The sequence below is a fragment of the Bos grunniens genome, chromosome 2 (genome assembly GCF_055505025.1).
Source record: "Bos grunniens cultivar Pamir isolate PY7600 chromosome 2, Bosgru_T2T1.0, whole genome shotgun sequence".
NCBI classification, from domain to species: domain Eukaryota; kingdom Metazoa; phylum Chordata; class Mammalia; order Artiodactyla; family Bovidae; genus Bos; species Bos grunniens.
Genome location: NC_141166.1, coordinates 8833934 through 8853063, shown reverse-complemented (window position 1 = coordinate 8853063; position 19130 = coordinate 8833934). Strand labels below are relative to the sequence as shown.

Genomic DNA, 19130 nt, shown 5'->3' with positions numbered 1-19130 from the left:
AAAATGAATTCAGAGGATAAATGAGATAGGTGAGGGTCTTTAAAAACAATTACATGATATGGTTATGCACAGAAAATTGGCTATAAAAATACACATTACAGCACGGGGTATTTTTTTTCTTGACCTATTTATTTATTTTTGCCTTTTTTAAAATTGAAATACAGTTGATTTACAATTTTGTATTAGTTTAAGGTATACACACCCCTGGAGAAGGAAATAGCAACCCACTCCAGCACTCTTGCCTGGAGAATTCCATGGACAGAGGAGCCTGGTAGGCTACAGTCCATGGGGTCACAAAGAGTCAGACACAACTAAGTGACTGACTTTCACTTTCACTTTTCAAGGTACACAGCAAAGTAATTCAGTTATGTGTGTGTGTATATATATATTTCAGATTATTTTCTATTACAAGTTATTACAAGATATTGAATATTTACTATATTTACTATACTATACTATACTCCCTGTGATGGTGGTAGTTTTAGTCACGAAGTCATGTCAACTCTTACAACCCCACAGACTGTAGCCCACCAGGCTCTTCTGTCCATGAGATTCCCCAGGCAAGAATACTGGAGTAGGTTGCCATTTCATTCTCCAGAGGATCTTCCTGACCCAGGGATCAAACCCAGGTCTCCTGCATTGCAGGTAGATTCTCTATGATCTGAACCACCAGGGAAGACCATAGTTCCCTTTGCTATACAGTAAATCTTTGTTGCTTAACTATTTTATATACAGTAGTGTACATATGTTTATTCCATACTCCACCCTTCCCTTTCCCCTTTGGTAACTATAAATTTGTTTTCTATGTCTATCAATCTGTTTCTGCTTCATATATAGATTCATTGATTCTATTTTTTTAGATTTTACATAAAGTCATAACATAGAATATTTGTCTTTCTCTAACTTACTTAGTATGATAATCTCTAGGTCCATCCATGTTGCTAAAAATGCCATTATTTCATTGTTTTATATGGCTGAGGAATATTCCATTATATGTATGTACCACATCTTCTTTATCCATTTATCTGTCAATGGACATTTAGGTTGCCTCCATGTCTTGGCTAGTGTAAATAGTGCTATTAGGGGTACATGTATCTTTTCAAATTAGAGTTTTCATCTTTTTCAGATATATGCCCAGGAGTAGGATTGGTGGATCATATGGTAGATCAATTCTTAGTTTAAGGAAACTAAGTTTCCTTAAGTTTCCTTAGTTTAAGGAAACTAGTTTAAACTAAGTTTCCTTAGTTTAAGGAAACTCCATACTGCTTTCCATAGTGGCTATACCAATTTACAGTCCCACCAATAGTGTACAAGGGCTCCTTTTTCCCTACACCCTGTCCAGCATTTATTATTTGGAGACTTTTGGATGATAGCCATCCTGACCAGTGTGAAGTGATACCTGACTGTAGTTCTGATGTGCATTTCTCTAATCACTCGAGATGCTGAGCACCTTTTCAAGTGCTCACTACACTACAGGATTGTTTAAGAGCTAAATTTTGGACCTCTGAATGACTAGGAACAGAGGATTAATAGTGATAATGAGCAATGCAAAACTGCAGTCACAAAAATGCTAAAGAATATTTTACTATACAATATTGGCACACAATGAACACATGAACGAATTAATCTTTCTCTGGTATTTTATTCTGATTATGTTTAAATTTTTCATTAAAATATATTACAAAATAAGTTTTTCTTTTAAAACTATATATTCAACAACATATTGCAGGTATGAAAAGTTACTTACCATTTTAATGCATGGGTTCCTTAAATACTATAAAGACAATATAGTTCTTTTTGTACTATAGTTCTTTCTTGTACTATAGTACAAGAACTATAGAACTCAGTTCTATAGAACTTAAAATAGTTCTATATATATATATATATTTTTTTTTTTTAGACACAACAAAATCTTCCCATTATCTTCCAGGTAGTTTATTTGAAAAATACAATATATTCTTTCTGGTCAAATAAGTTACTCCTGAAATATTTTTCACTTCTCTGGCAAACTGCCCCCATTATCACTAAGAAATTTTATTGGCTCCATTTATATCTGTTTTCTAATAAACTGCTTCCAATTATGAAAATTTAATTATCTGGACCTGATTTTGAAATCTCAGGTCTCAACTTTCTGTCTAGACCCAAATACTCAAGACTAAGTCTACTTTGGGTACATAACATAAATCTGAGCTAGAGTGGTCATCATTTCTAAGAAACCACACCTGATTTACAGATGAAAACAACTTAAACCTGATCTTCCAGTTATATAATTTGAAGATTCTCACCCTCTAAACCAATCTATTATTAAGTTTAGAATAACAGCTATCTATCTAGTGAACAGCTTAGTCATAAAACCCTAATTACAAGTCTCAAGTTCAATAACTGAACACTATTTTTATTTCTGGTATTTTACTATGAGGTAATATAGAATACAATACCAGAAATAGGCTTAATACTCTCTTATATGCTTCCATCCCCAGACTACACATACCAATTTGTCCCAAAACATTAATAGATATTTACTGAATCAATGAGTTATCTCCTATGTAACAAGATTTGTGTTAGGAGATACAAAAGATGAAGAAAATAATCCTTGATCGCTGATCTCATGGAATTCACATTCTAACTGGAACAAAGATATGAAGAAAAATGACTCAATGAGTGGCAGAATATGCAAATACACATAGTGCTCCAGACGGATAGTGGAAAGGATTAGCTTCGCTGAGGGAGTAACCAAGTCAGAAACAGATTCACAAGATATTTCAACTTAAATCTTGGAGGGCACTGGTTTCATGAACTAAAACCCTGAGGCACATTAAGATAAAATTTTTTACAGTTAGTTTGTATTTTAAAATATTTATAATGATGATATGCCATAAGGTAGATCATTCTCTTCAGCTGCACTGAACAGTGCTAAGTGCCTGAATGTGCCAGCATGCTTGCAAAGGGCTCTGAGAAGAAGCATAAAAGCTACATTTATAAGAATTCTTTGGGGGGTCTTTTAAAAGTCCTCATTTGTGCTTTTGGCCAGAAACAGGAAATTTATTCCTTCATTCTGTTCTGCTACAGTATTTGTACTAACTAACTAATCAGAAGAATCCTGTTACCACTTGGCCACAATGAGATCTGACTTAAACCAAGAAGATGCTAAGTAAAACACATTTCTTACACAAGACTCGAGTCTAGCCGTGTAGTACAAATATGTGTAAAGAAGACTTAAGGGTGCAACTAAGTTTAAAAAAAAAAAACACAGAGATAGGAAAATAACAATAGGGTCAAGAAACTAAAGAAACTAACATATTTATTACCTCCCCTCAAAAAGAAGCGTAAGCAGGAGTTTCCTGGTGACCTAGTGGTTAGGATTTTGGGCTTTCACTACCAGGGTTCAATCCTTGGTCAGGGAACAGAGGTCCAGCAAGCTGTGCAGTGCAGCCATTAAAAAAAAAAAGCATAAGCAACTATTCCTTACAGACAAAGCAGAATTTTTTTATTTATGTTTGCTTAAAGAAAGATTCCTTATTAAAAAATTCAAGGGACATGGAAGGCAGATCATAGAACTAATAAGTTTGGTAACCTTTTAGTGAACCAAAAGTCCAACAACAACAAAAATTTAAAGAAAAAAAACCCAGATCCAAAAGCACTAACTGATGTCATTGGCTCTGCTTAAGAAACTTTATAGATGTGACTTCACTCCTGGATTACACATCTATATTTAGTTTATACCTAATATGGATAAAGTCCTGGACTAACAGCCATTTCCTTTCGCCACAAAAAGAAACTTCCTTGCTTTTTTTCTATCAACAATGAAAAGATTAGTGCAGGCTCCTCTGAAGGGAGAGGTCAAAAAAAAAAAAAAAAACACAGGAAAACTAACAATTTAGTATGTGATTTCTGTTAAACTTGGGACTGTCTGAAACTTTTAACTTGGAAAACAATCCTTAAATCAAATATGTGATGTTCAAGTTCCTCAACAAGATTATCAATAAACCCTTCAAGTACTTTTAAAAATACTAATTAACCAGGCCCCCAAAATGCAAAGAGATGAAATAATGGAAAATTTATAGCTTCCTTCAAATTTAACCAAGAGAATTGGAAGCACCAAACTCATTTAAAAACCATCCAAGTCCATGGGTTAGTGTTTTAGAAATATTCTTAAACATTCTCTGAATTCTTTCTTTTTTATATTTCAGGGTGACTGAAAATAGTGAATAGTGAAAACAAAACTTAGTTAAAAATTCAAGTTTCAAATACAGAAAAAGAATACAAACAAATAAAAAAGCTCTTAGTGGTTAAGAGGCAGCCTCTCTGAATTACAAAGAGCCTGGTACAAATTCCAGTACTGCTACTTACCAGGCCTGTAATGGTTCATTTCTTACTATACACAAGAAATGAACTAAACCTCATTGTGTTAAACAGTATTGATAGTTCTTATTTCTGAGTTTATATGAAGATTAAATTCCCTAACACAGTTACAGGGCCTGGCACACTGTGCATGAACCGCAGCAAGCACTCAAAGCGATCTATCATCTTATGACTATTGTTAGGAAAACAAAAACCTACTGTTCATTTTCATGTACCAGTGTACTCTGTCTTGCATAGGAATAAATCAAGTAGTTTCAAGAAGCTTATAACATTATAAAATAAGTATTTCAAAGTCACTTTATGATCCTTACATCATGTATCAATTATATTCATGCCAAAGTTTACCATAAAAATCAAGGAACAGTGAAATTTAGTAGCTGCTGCTAAGTTGCTGCAAAGTCGCTTCAGTCGTGTCTGACTCTGTGCAACCCCATAGATGGCAGCCCACCAGGCTCCCCCGTCCCTGGGATTCTCCAGGCAAGAACACTGGAGTGGGCTGCCATTTCCTTCTCCAAAATTTAGTACCACAGGGAGCTAAATGGGAAAAAAAAAAAAAATATATATATATATATATATATATATGTAATATATAGGATTCCCTGGGGGCTCAGATGGTAAAGAATCTGCCTGCAATGCATGAGGTTTGATCCCTCGGTTTGGAAGATCCTCTGGAGAAGAAAATGGCAACCCACTCCAGTATTCTTGCCTGGAGAATTCCATGGACAGAGGAGCCTGGCAGGCTACTGTCCATGGGGTCGCAAAGAGTTGGACATGACTGAGCAACACACACACACACATATATATGTATACACACACATATACACCAAGAGCCATAATTTTAACGTACTTCTACAGAACCACTAGATCCTATATGTTTTAGATTATCTCTATTTTTTTTATGCTGTCACAAAAAGAAAAGAAAGATAAAGAAGAAATAAAAAAATAAGAAAAACACTCTTGATAATAATGGATTCTCAGCTTTAGCTCCAAGTCCAGAAAGAGCTGCTGAGGCAGATGTTCTAAGATGGCAGAGTCCACCTGACTGTCCTTTGGTTACCTAATAAGTGTCAACAGGATCATGGTTCACTGAAGTTAAATTCAGGAATAAGTTCAGAACTAATCTTTTTTTGTACTAAACCTGGTCTTTTGATAAAGAATAGAAAACTCCCCACCTATGACAGCTTGGCAGATGCTTCTCATAGTAACATCCTGGTGGTTGAAACCAGATATGTTAAACATATAAAGTAACCACAGGCAGGCTTAACTCAGCATTCCCAAAGGTCCATGGGATAATAAGCAAACATTGTTAACTGTGTCAGACACTAAATGCTTTTCTTATATTAACTCTTTTACTTTTCACAAAACCCAAGAAGTAAACACTGTTACGCAGTGGAGACACTCAGGCAGAAGAAAGGCGGAACTAAGATTAAAACAGTCTACATGGCTTCAGAGCCTTAGGCTCTTAACCACTACCCTGTAGCAGCAAATTCTTCCAAATGACACTTCAATTACCTTACTTGAAATATTAATCCTAATGATCTTCAACTCTGAAATAGACTATTTCAGTGCCCACAGAGGGAATACAAATGATACTTCAAGTCAACAATCACTTTCTGACTCTGACGTTGGGGTCTGGAATCTCAACTACTACCCAGGATAGAAAGAACTTTTGCAAGTAACACAGAGGCAACGCTACAGTCTAGCATGGGGTCCCTGCTGAGTCATCAGGACAATGACAGCAGCTCTTCATCCCAGCGGCTGTTAAACCACAAACTCAGGGCCAGAACACAGCCAAGGCCTCTCCCTGCAATTTTTTATTTTGCCAGGAAAAAAAGGTAACTGTTCGTTTCAATCTAAAGTAACAACAATTTTGAGGTACTAAATCAAAACTGCAAATATGAATTGAGCCCCATGATGTGCACTATACTCTCAGCCTATTTCTCTGGCTTCTCTATATGAAGATTTCTGTGAACTTAATAGGCATCTGCTTTTCCCCAGTAATGTGATTTTTTATTTCTTCTTTTCCCCCCAGTCTCCTCTGGAATCAACTCTATTCAAGGGAACAGAGGAAAAAAAAAAAGCTTCTGTATGTTCTTTCAGCAAATATTTTATTGAAGAAGAATCAAACGAGTTAATAGACATAATGCAGTGAACAGTGGTGCCTGGCACATAGAAAGCACCTCATAAATATTTATATTAGTTCAGTTAAGTATGAAATACTCTTCTACATTTCTATCTCACGCATTTGGAAAATGTAACAGAAAAATTAAGTCAGTGAGATTAAGCATCTGTTCTTTAAAATCTACAAATCAGATCTTCCTTGTAGTAAAAAGGCATCCCAATCAGTGAATTATCATGATTCTCACGAGAACTATTTTCACTTCTAAGATGATGTTGTAAGTTTTCCTTCCTACATTATAGCTCTTACAGCTGAACTTAAAACCCTTCCCTTGACGTGTATCCCCTTCTACCTACCAACTTGTCTCTTTGACACAGCCAAGGTTCTTGTTAGTTTGGCTTCACTTACTCACTGAGCCCACTCTCTCGCTTCCTCTAAACTCTTCTAGCTCAGTTATAGCTTCCCCACCACCTCTCCACCAAAGCCGTTACTACTATGGTTACCCATGACTTTCAGGCTGATAAAGCAAATAGAACACTCAACTTTTACTTGACACAACCAATCGCTCCCTCCTCAAAAATTTCCAGTTTCCTTGGTACCTTGCTCTTATAGTTTTCCTCTTTCCACTGTTGCTTGATTGCAACTCCTCCTACTTTCCCTTTTCCAGATTCTTTATTACACAACCCCTCAGTGTTGTGAGCTCCCAGGAATTTGGTCCTGAGCATTTTCCTATTTTTCACTCATTTCCAGAATGATCTCACACACTTTAAATACCACATAAAGTATGTACACACACACACACACACACACAATTTCCCTACCCTCCTGAGACTTCTTTCCGAGTACTGGGTCTGTACATCCAACTTTCTACTAGAAATATCCGCTTGACATCTCGGTCATCTCAAACTCAACAAGTCAAAACCTGAACACTGCTCCTTCTCCTTCTCATAAAAGGCACCACTATCAACCAGTGATTCTACCAAGATGCCCCGCTCATCTCATAGAACTCCTTCTTCAGCATCTTCTTATGTACTCCACTTCCAAAATTTATCTCAAATCCATTCTCTTCTCTCCATCACCATCCTAATTCAAGCCAATTCAAGCCACTACTACCACCATCTTTGTCCATCACAACAGCCTACAAGTAGTGTTCCCTGTTTCCACTCTTGCCACAGAATGGCTAGACTACTCATCCTAGAATGCAGATTAAATCATGACACTGCCGTTTTACTAAGGATGAAACTCACATGACACACAAGGACTGCCATGATGTGGCCTGTTTCTCACTCTGCACCTCAGTCTTGTTCTCTCTATTCCAAACACAGCCTCAGTGTGTTGAATACCTCCACTGAGTATCTCCAGCCTTTACATATGCTAATTCCTCCAGCCTGGAATGATCTTCCTCTCATTCTTCCCCTAATTACTATTCACCCTATAAGTAGTTTTCTCAGAGAAGCTCCCATTAAGCTTCCATCTAAATTGGTTTCCTGTCATTCTTTCTTTAGATACCCTGTTCTTGTCCTTAATGTAATTATATATCATATCTGTGTATTTCTTTAACAGAAGCCTCTTTCACTAGACAACAGGTTCTATGAGGTCTTAAAATATTTAAATTTAACATATCAAAAACAAAACTCCTGATCTCTCCATCAGAACTAGCCCTTCCCAAAGCATTTCCCATCCTGGCTAATATTCTAGTTGTTAAGAAAAAAAATCTCGGTATCATCTTCTCCTTCTCTCAAATTCCACATCCAATCCATCAGGAAATCCTGTGATCTCCATCTTAGAAATATATCCAGATTAGACTACTTCTCACCTTAGCCCAAGCCACCATCATTTCTTGCCTGAATTATAGACAGCCACTACTTAGTCTCTGCTTTTGCCCTCGCCTCTGTATTTGCTATTTTCTGCAGAGCTAAAGATTTAATAGAATGTCCTGTTAAATCAAAAAGAGCACCCCTACCATTCTCCACACTCCTTTCCCTACACTTCATTTTTCTTCACAGCACTTATCACCAGTAGACATACATTTACTACATGCCTCCCTCAACTGAATATGAATGCCATAATGTTCTTTGGTGTATCCAAGTCCAAGGCAATGGCACCCCACTCCAGTACTCTTGCCTGGAGAATCCCATGGACGGAGGAGCCTGGTAGGCTGCAGTCCATGGGGTTGTGAAGAGTTGGACACGACTGAGGGACTTCACTTTCACTTTTCACTTTCATGCATTGGAGAAGGCAATGGCAACCCACTCCAGTGTTCTTGCCTGGAGAATCCCAGGGACAGGGGAGCCTGGTGGGCTGCCGTCTATGGGGTCCCACAGAGTCAGACACAACTGAAGTGACTTAGCAGCAGCAGAACAGTATTGCAGTATTTGTTAAATGACTGATTGAAAAAATAACAAATATTATTCTGGCAGGCAGAAACTGGAGGTAGGGGGAGAGGCTAGCATATTTCAGATGAAAGAAACAAGAGCAAAAGTCTTCCATGAAGGCAGAGAAGTACAGGGCATGCTGAGGACCAATCCAGCTAGAACATAACATATCTGCAGCTGCAGTGGGGGGACAAGACTGAAAACACGTTGGGATCATGATCTGAAAGACTACAAATGCTAGATCATGGAGTTTGTATCTAATTCAATAAACAGCTAGAGAAAGTAGGATCCATTTAAAATTTATGACTAAAGTATCAGTTTTATTTCAGGCAAAATTACAGAATATAACACAATTATTGAAGAAAAGGATAAAAGTTTCTTCAAACTAGCAATATATAATACCTGGTAGATTCAGTAATACCAACTACCCTTCATCTGTTAGAATACAACATAAACATCTCACTCATCTCTTAAGTCAATTTTGTCATTTAGGTTGCCACATAAATTGTGTCTTAAGACCTTAATTCAACTGGATTTTTAAAAGCACATGAGACAAAAAAGTCACTGTATTATATGGAAAATGTCATCATCAAACATGGCTCATTTACTCACCCCCTGTCCATTAAACTGTTTTGCAAGCTCCTTGAAAACAAAGGAAACTGTTCTTATTCCTTTATCTTTCTAGCACTTGGTGCATGGAAAGTATTCAACGTTTGCTTCTATTATGATCCCTTTACTGTGCTTGACTGTTCCTAGACAAAGACTGCATCTTATGTCTCCAACTATAAAATGGGCAAACCTCAGCCTACTATTAATAGATAGAACTTGAGGAGGAAAATACTTAAAAAAAAAAAAAAAAGACTTTTCAGAACGGATATCCCAAAGAGCACAGAGGAGGGCCTACCTTCAAACCACTTAAACAATATCTATACTGAGAGCAATTACAGGTGTTGGCAGATTTCACAACTTAAAAGCTTCCCTTCTTCCTGCAAAGATCAAACAGGGTAAACGTTCTTTTAGTGCCATTAGGAAAATAAATCCAAATTCAATATGAGTTTCTCTGGTAAAACTTAAATAAAGTTAATTTTCTTTAAACCAACTCACTTAACTCAATTTAGATTGGGTTTCACTTTTCATTCTTCCAAGCATTCTGCATGAAGAACATTAAAACATTATACATAAACTGTCACAATAATTAATGAAAGTTTATGAATAAGATTAGAACATATAACAAAATAGCAACAGCAGTCATTTTAAGAAAAGGGGGACAAAAGTAATTTTATTTTATGATGCTTTTCTGTGTTTTCCAGATTGTCTACAGTAAATAACTGTTGGTTTTATAACTAGAAAGAAACATTTTTTTAAAAGCATAATACACACAGATGAATACACTAGGAAGCAGAAGAAAAATGACATTATTTTTCAAATTTAGGGCCAATATTTAAACTAAAACAGATACCACTTATGCTGAGTCATTTTTTTTTATATACCTTTGCAATCAAGGGTCCTGCTGATAATTAAAAATGTCAGTAAAGTCTATGTTATTGATGGCTAGCATTAGTTTTTACTTGATTTAATGAAGACCAACAAGCCTTCAACACTAAATCAAAATTTTAGATCTCTATGTTAACTAATATCGACTTCCCTCATAGCTCAGTTGGTAAAGATTCCACCTGCAATGCATGAGATCCCAGTTCAACTCCTGGATCGGAAAGATCCGCTGGAGACAGGATAGGCGACCCACTCCAGTATTCTTGGGCTTTGCTTGTGGCTCAGCTGGTAAAGAATCCACCTGCGCTGCGGGAGACCTGGGTTCGATCCCTGGGTTGAGAAGATCCCTTGGCGAAGGGAAAGGCTACCCACCCCAGTATTCTGGCCAGGAGAATTCCATGGACTGTATAGACCATGGGGTCACAATGAGTCGGACACGACTGAGTGTGACTTCCATTTCACATGTTAACTAATATATTCTGTAACCTAGAAAATCAAATAATACAAAACTCCACACTCTTCATAAGTTTATACCTCTGCAAATTTTTCAGTTAAGTCTTGGGCATATGTATATTCAAGGCCAAAAGTTCATTTAAGCCTAACTGTCTTCTTTTCTCTCAGTCAGTCTATGTATGTAGTCTGGTCCCACAGCTACCACTCTTCCATTTTCCTACACAGCACAACAGACTAATTGGGTTGTCCTTAGCTTTTAATGAACTTTCACACTAGCAATCTACCACCTGGTCTCTACCTCCATAATAAAGCAACAGGTTGTTAACTAAGGAAAACATACACAGAACTCACATATTCTTAAAAGTTCTTAAGTACTTCAACTTTCAGCTAATTGCTTTTGTAGTCTCTAATATTTATTCAGATTGTTTTTCCTTCTCTCACACATACAAATAAACAGCTATGCTACATGATGGTAAAATTTAATAAATTATTACAGATGATTGACATTTTTATAATTCTCTTATAATGAAAACTTTCCATAAAAATTCTTTCCATAAAAATAAATTATCTCACCTGTAAAGTTGGAAGTAATAATTTTATTACAAAAAAAGTAAGAAAACTGTTATACCTCTTGCCCAGAATCATAATGTATTTCAGCTCTAAGCAAAGCAGCAACAACAAAAAATCTATAAAACAAAATATATGCTCTGAGGGTCAATACCTGACTCTGACTCTAATATTACTACTTCTTTACATTGATATTAAAATATAAAATACTCCTAGACCATCTTTGGCACACCTTTAAAATATAGTCTCATTTATCTACATTAAGTTGCTATTTTCATCAATTTACACTAATATAGTTTCCTGGGTTTCTGTTTTAAATAAAGGAAAACAACAAACCAAATAAGGCTAATTGATATTCTGTATACCACTTCTTGGTACTGAGGGATAAAGTCAAGTTACCAAAAAGACAAAAGGATTAAAACTTCCAAAAGAATTCACAAACTGATCTCTGAATTAAATTTAGATTTCTATTAAATCAAACTTGGACAGTTTGCATTCATGACCTTAATGTTACTTTGCTTCAGAAACTCCCTTTCCATTTTCTACAAGAACCTATAAATGGACAAACCCATCTTAACTCACTCCCCTACTTGACTGAAATCTGCCTTAATCACACTCTTCACCCTGGCTAACAAACTTCCCTTTTATGGACTCACTAATTTCCTAGTCAGGAGACATAAGAACACTGAGGTTCCACACTGCTGATCAAACAGGAAATGGGAAAGTCTTGCTCACCATCATTTAACTGGCTTCCAGGCATCTCTGTAAGCACCCTTCCAAACCAGCTCTAACTTTTAGTGACAGCCAGGTCTTCCACATTGCTCTTTCCTATTATTATTCATACCATTAGACTTTTTTTAATTGATGTATAGTTGATTTAGAATGTTGTGTTTCAGGTGTACAGCACAGTGCTTCAGTTATACACAGTCTCTCAGATTCTTTTTCTTTATGGTATTACATAATATTGAGTATAGGTCCCTGTGCTACAGAGTAGATCCTTGTTGGTTATCTACTTTATATATAGTAGTGTATACGTGTTAACCTCTACCTCATAATTTATCCTTCCCACCAATCTCCTTCCTTCATGTTAGACTTTTCATGTATTCAGTCACCTTGTCTCAGAATCCTCCCATCTGTTACCCATTTGGGGCCCCTTTCTCTCAGAAATTTTACATTTAAAGTTATCACCTTGGCTTTTGCCAAGAGGAGCACTGTTAAGTTTTCAGGAACAGCTCAGACAAAACATAACAAAATAGTGTTGCCATTAACTTCACATTTTTACATTCATTTCTATCTCCTGAATTTTCCCCTCTGAAAATCTCAAATAAATGTCAAAGCAATTCATCCAAGGTAACACTGTCTTGATGTTGGGTTAGTTTTTGTTCAATTGTTAAAACAAAGTTCTCAGCATCACTGCCTATAGAAAATTAATTTCACTTGTCTGTGTTTAAAAAAAAGCCTGCCTTGCGAGCCTGCCCGTAATCCATTTGCACCTTTCCAAATGCTGCTGAGAAGCTGATGAATAGACAACAATCCAAAAAGTAGAGAAGTGTTGGGAAAACAATGAGACTCAGACTTAGGTTTTGAAAGCCTCATTCTCAACTTTTAACTAACTGGTCTCCCTGGCACTAAGAGTTTGAATCACTGCTGGTTCCTTCTTCTTCTGAAAGTATCATCTATCTACTGTTTCCTGCATAATGAGTTTACAAGTGATGTCAAAACTAATATTCCCAGGGCTTCCCTGGTGGCTCCGTGGTTAAGAATCCACCTGTCAATGCAGGAGACTTGGGTTGGTCCAAGGGTGTTCCCACATGATGCAGAGCAATTAAGTCCCTATCCCAGGAGTATTGAGCCTGTGCTCTTGAGGCTGGGAGTTGCAACCACTGAAGCCTGCATATCCTAGAACCTGCGCTCTGCAACAAGAGAAGCCTTCACCGAAATAAGTTCGAGCACAGCAACTAGAGAAAAGCCCTCACAGCAAGGAAGATCTAGCACAGCCGAAATAAATAAATAAAATTATAAAACACACACACACTCCCCTAACATTCCCATTCTTGGCTATTCCCAATTCCGTTATGATAGCTATTTTTTCAAAGTCAAGTCGAAGCTTACTCCTCTGCCTTTACCCATCTGTCCTGGCCCAACTTAATGTGAACCACAGTTGACTCGTTAAGCACGTACTACCCTGTATTGTTGTTTTCTCTCCAATAAAATTTATAAACCTAAAAATAGAAAATTCTTAATAATTTCTTATATTTCTCATAATACCTAACTCAGTTTTAGGCACTTACTTCATTCCAATAAATGCTTTAAATCACAGATAATCAGATGTAAGTGACTTTAAGGATCATCTAGGTCAAACTTATCTTTTATATCTTTCTTATACGAATTAATATTCAACAATCAGAATGCCACCATCTACTTTTTAGAACAATGGTTCCTAATTCCCAGAAAAAGAGATTCATATAGAATTTTAGATGTAATTTTAAGGATTTACGAAATCCTGAATCCAATTAAGGAAGCTCGTACTTATGAATAATACACTATTGGGAATTCCCTGGAAATCCAGTGGTTAGGACTCTACTTTCACTGCCGACAGCCTGGATTTAATCCCTGGTGGGAAATAAGATCCTACGAAGCCATACAACACAGCCAAAAAAAGAAGAAGAATATATTATCAAGAATGAAAATAGGTGTCCACTGTTCTACTGTGTGCCAAGCACTATTCCTAATACTTTACATATGATGATATATAGCTGGATCATATTTCCCAGCATTCCTTGCAGTTAGATGAAATCATGTGATTATAGTTCTCCCCAGTGGAGAAGGAAAGGAAGTGACAGGTAGAAGTTCTAGCCTGGTGCCCTTATGATGAGCCTCCTCCATACTCTTCACCAACTGCTGATTTCTCAGTCACTAGCTCTGCCAACTGAAGAAGACAATGCCATGGGGGCTGGTGGGAAAAGAAGCTGAAAAGCGCATTGGTCCCTAAATGACTCTAAGGAGGAAAGCCGTCAACACTGAGAACACCCTGCCTGGGTTGCCAGGTGAGAAAGGAAATTAACTTCCATTTTGTTTGAACCACTGTTTGGGGTAGATAACAGTACTTATTACAGAAGCTTAGATTACCCTAATTAATACACATAGATCACCAATTAATCCCCTCAGCAACCCCATAAAATTGTGCTGTTCTCATCATCTCAATATTAGAGGTCAAGAAACTGAGGTACTACTAAGAACTTAAGAAACTTCCCTGACACACCTCTAGAAGCCAGATTCAAGCCATGCAGTCTGGCTCCAAGCAGTCAGGGTTCACGCACATTAAAAATTCTGCCAAATACCTCAAAAGAAACAATTATTCTTGTGTGTTAAGCCACTCTGCACCAGATTAACTTTTTACACCACTCCAATTCTAGCAATTTAGGAATGACTGCCAATAGTGAGTGTCCCAGTTCAAAATGGCAACACCAAAAACTTCACATTCCAGCCAATAAAATTAAACTCTGCAAAGGGAATCCTCCTCCCCAAGATCAGAAACATCATCACATCATACCAAAGATTCTAGCAGGGGGAGGGGTGAGAGGGCAGCAGGGGAATCAACAGGAGTTAGGCATATAGAAGCAAAGGAAAAATCCAAAGATTCAGACTCTTCTCATCTTCTCTCATTTTGTTGATCAACACAGTATTTACTTTTACCCCATACAGAAATCTGAGTTTTCAAATTCTGAATGTAACAAAGAAGAAATACTGGTGGAAAATATATGGCAGATACATGAAAAGACTAGAAGTACCAAAAATGGAAAGGAAAATAGATAAAACCACACAGTTTTGGAGGCTGGAGGGTAAGCAAAGTTGAACAAATGAAGGACTGAGGTTTGAGACACAGACCATCAGGATCTAAAAAGTAAGTAGCCATCAATTCCAAAGCATGTCAGACACATATATCAACACCAAAATGCTCAGAAAGAAGGAAACAATCTCATTCCAACTATTTGGTACCATCTTAGGTACCCACTCAGAACAATACACAGACCTTACCATCAAGAAACTTACTGCCTTTCAAGCAGGGAAGATGTATACACAAATAAGTATATACAAAATGACACACTACTAGCATTTATTTACTTATTTATTTACTTCTAGTATCTTAGAACTAGGCATTGTTCTAAGCTTATTATCACCATATCTATTAACTAATTTAATCCCATGAGGTTGGTCTATTAATATCTCACCTATGCAGATGAGCCATAGAGAGGTTTAAGCAATGTGCTCTGGGACTCACAATTAGTAAGTGGACAAATTGGATTAGAAACCTGGCAGCAGATAAGAGACTTTATGACCTTGCTAAAGGGCTTGAACTTCACCCTATTAATCAGTGGTCCCCAAGTAGGGCTAGTGTATCAAAATCCATACCAGCCCCTTAGAGTAGGAAAAAGAGGGCATCCTAACTCTTGAGAATGACTGCCTTTGTAGGCCTCTTTTACTGTTGGAAGGGCACCCCCCCATCCTGTACATGCTGGGGTAAACAAAAATGGAGCACTGCTGTTATACAGGCAATGAGAATTCACTGGGCTCATGAACAGACAACTCCAAAAACAAGGGGGAAAAAATGTAGCAGTGAGTCTAGTCACACTAGCTCGTAAGGTCCTAGCCTATTTCCATAAAATTTAATGCTACCTGAACAGGCAGCATGTTTATACTCATTTCCTTTAGGTGTAGGTAACAGTTTCCTGCTACAAACTCAGGTGTTTAACACACCACACTGGACAACCACAGTCTCCACCCCTTTGCTGCTTTCAAAATAATTTTATTTACAAGGGTATTTTCCCCACTGGCATTTCCCACACATAGATTTTGGTAATCAAGAATACTCTTTACCACAACTTACCTGTCCCCTTTTCCCCCTTTGAAACAGCTATCCTGATTTATATCAGTACAAAGTTTTGCCTATGCAGAATCATGGGGCAGCAGAAAACATTTCACCTCTTACTTCATAAAGAGGAAAACAAGTCTCAGAGAGGGAAAATAACCTGCCCAGATTAAACTAGCCGGTGAGTACAGAACTATGACTTGAACCTGGTTCTTTGCCACCAAGCCCAGTGACGGAGACTTACAACTGTTGAGAAGCAGGATGCTTTTAAATGGCTCACAAACATTTATTTAGATAGTTATGCACGTAAGAAATATAACCACCACACCTAATCCAGTTTCACAAGCATTACTGCTTAGGGCAATGTGTTTATGCTTTTTAAAAAGTGAGCTGGATTTAGTAAATAATACCAATTCAAGAAATATATAGAAAATTAAGAAGGGATGTATACAAGTGACTCAAGTCTGGGAAACAAGGCACCACATCTCTCTCCTAACTGAAGAGTTAAATTAATAGTAATAGGGCATTAAGCATTGATCTCCTTGCCTATAATTCACATCCTTTATTTCTTTTTCTTGTCTTATTGTATTGGCTAGACCTCCAGTACAATGCTGAAAGGCCAGTACTGATAGCACCTTTATCTGACTGTAAATTTAATGATACTTCTGAAGTAATATGCTTAAGTAACATGTTTTTTAGGTTTTCAGTAGACACACTGTTCTTGAATTTATGGAAATTCCTTCCTATTTCTGGCTCAGTGAAATTTTTTGAATACTTCTCTCTGACCCACCCCTCTCCCTTCTCCATACTGCCTTCCAGGCCTCTTCCTTTTTCTTTTTTTTCCTTTTTCTTATTTCAGATTTCTTCCTACATTCTCTGTATCTCAAAGTACTATATCTGCCACTACACATAACTGAGACTCTTTGAAGATACTCTGCGAGTTCTGTACCTGTCTGCTGTTTCAGTTCCCTGAATCCAACTGCTTCTAAAACTGATAACTGAAAATCTCAAAACACTGTTCCCATCACTTGCAGAGCATTTCTTCCTTCCATGTCTCAAACACACACCTAAATGTCTTCTGTACTTTAAAATAAAAACTCAGGAAATAAAGAACAAAATTGTTCCGGATATCTGTTAAATTCTCCAACTAAGAGCTTAAATCTGAGAGCTGGCTTAAGTAAGTGACTAAGATAGAAAATCTGGAGGATTTTAAAGAAGTTTTGAGAGAGGCAGTTGGATCCAGATGTTCATAACTTCTCTTTCTCCTTTGCGAAAACGAAAAACACTGAAGAAAAAAAGTAAAGGGCTAGAGGTAGTACTTGTCAACAAACATGGTAGTTCCAGGATATAAAAACTGAAAAGACCAGAAGGGGGGGAAAAATCAACCCTTTAAAGCCCAAGCAAGTTACGAATTCTTTCCTCGTCAGTTTTTCTTTCAAAACAAAAGGGCACATAATCTTTCCCGAGGCAGCAACACCGAGGGGAGCAGCCAAAATGTTGCATCATACAAAACACTCGCGCTTGAGAAACAAGAAACCAGATGGTGGTAAAATACCTCGGACAGGAAAACCCAAGTTGGGAATCTCGGTCTTTTCCGGAGGCCCAGGAATGTCTACTCTTTTTAAAACATTTTTTCAGACGGAATCGAAAATTAAAGTTACAGTTTCCTACAGCCGGAGTGACACGCTCTTTCAGAAAGCGTTCAAAGAAGTTCAGTCCATCAGCTCACGACGGCTGAGGCTTCGCCTCCCGGGCTGGGAGTGGACTTGGGTCGAGAGCCGAGGGCTGCGGTGGGGTGGGGTCGGGCGCCCCGGCGGCGGCTTGGGGAGAGGGGGGTGACAGGACCCACCCCCGCCGCGGTCCCAGGAACTGGGGCCTCCGGGGCCCCGGGGTGGCGGCGGGGGTGGAGGGAGAAGCTCGCCCCACCCGGACGCGGGACGATGTGAGGCATCCACCGGGGTCCCCGCGGCTGGATACGGTGCCCGCCCCCGCCTCCCCGCCCCTCAGTGCTGGCTTTCTGGGGTCCCGGTCCCACCCCGGCTCCCTCGACCGGCCTCGGCGCCGGGAAGGCGCGGGTGGGCCCAAGACAATGGGCCGGGGGCGCGGGAGCAAAGCTCCGCTCCAGCCCGCTTGCCCTGCGCCGCGTGGGGGCGCCGCGGCTGAGGAGCGCCCAGGGGACGCCGCCCCCCGCGGCCAGGCGGGCGCAGGGTGGGGGCAGTTGGCGGCTCTGGGAGGACGGGACGGCGGCGAGGGCTCACCTTGACGAAGAGCTCGATGATGGGCTCTTTGTCCTCCTCCTTCAATCCGTTCAGCGGCATCGACAACGCCATGGCCGGTTCGGCTGGGCTTGTTTCTGCTCCGGGACTGCTCTGGCTACGGGCTCCCGCCGCGCTGCAGCTCCCTGGACTGTCCTGGCGTCTAGCTTGCCTCAGCCTCCACGCCTCAGGCTCGTCTCCTCAGCACCGCCCCACGCCCCGCGCGCGCGACTGAGGCGGCCGCAGCCCCGGCCCCTTCAAGTCGCGGGGGCGGGGCACCGAGGCGGGGTCTCGGCTGGGGGCGGGGCCAAAGGCCGGAGTCTCCCGACTCTCCAGAGGAAAAGTGGGCGGCCGGAGCTCGGGGGCGTGGCCTCGGCCAAGTGGGTGTTGAGTTGGGGTGGGGGGTTGGGGGCAGAAGGATGGCTCCGGCCCCTGGAGGCTGCTGAGGCGGTTAGACCTCGGCTCAGGGGCGTGGCGCCGGTGGGGACCAAGAGAAGCCAGGGCTTGGGCGAGCGGAGGGCGGGACTCTGAGCCTCGCCTCCCTAGGTGGGGCGGAGGGGAAAGTCCCCCGGGAACCAGCGCCTGACACCGCCTCCCGCCGAAGTGCGCGCGCGTCCTCGCAGCTGCTACTGGCGCTG

General features: G+C 39.5%; 1 protein-coding gene across 2 annotated transcripts in view; it reads right to left on the bottom strand.

Annotated features, from left to right (window-relative positions):
- Positions 1 to 18721, bottom strand: part of CLIC4 (CLIC family member 4) — a 78442-nt gene extending 59721 nt beyond the window's left edge. For both annotated transcript variants that reach the window (XM_086328623.1, XM_086328627.1), the window contains exon 1: positions 18496 to 18721. In XM_086328623.1, coding sequence (XP_086184749.1) covers positions 18496 to 18567 — 72 coding nt within the window. In that variant the 5' untranslated portion in view covers positions 18568 to 18721. The remainder of the gene's footprint in view (positions 1 to 18495) is intronic.
- Between the last annotated feature and the right edge of the window lie 409 nt (positions 18722 to 19130).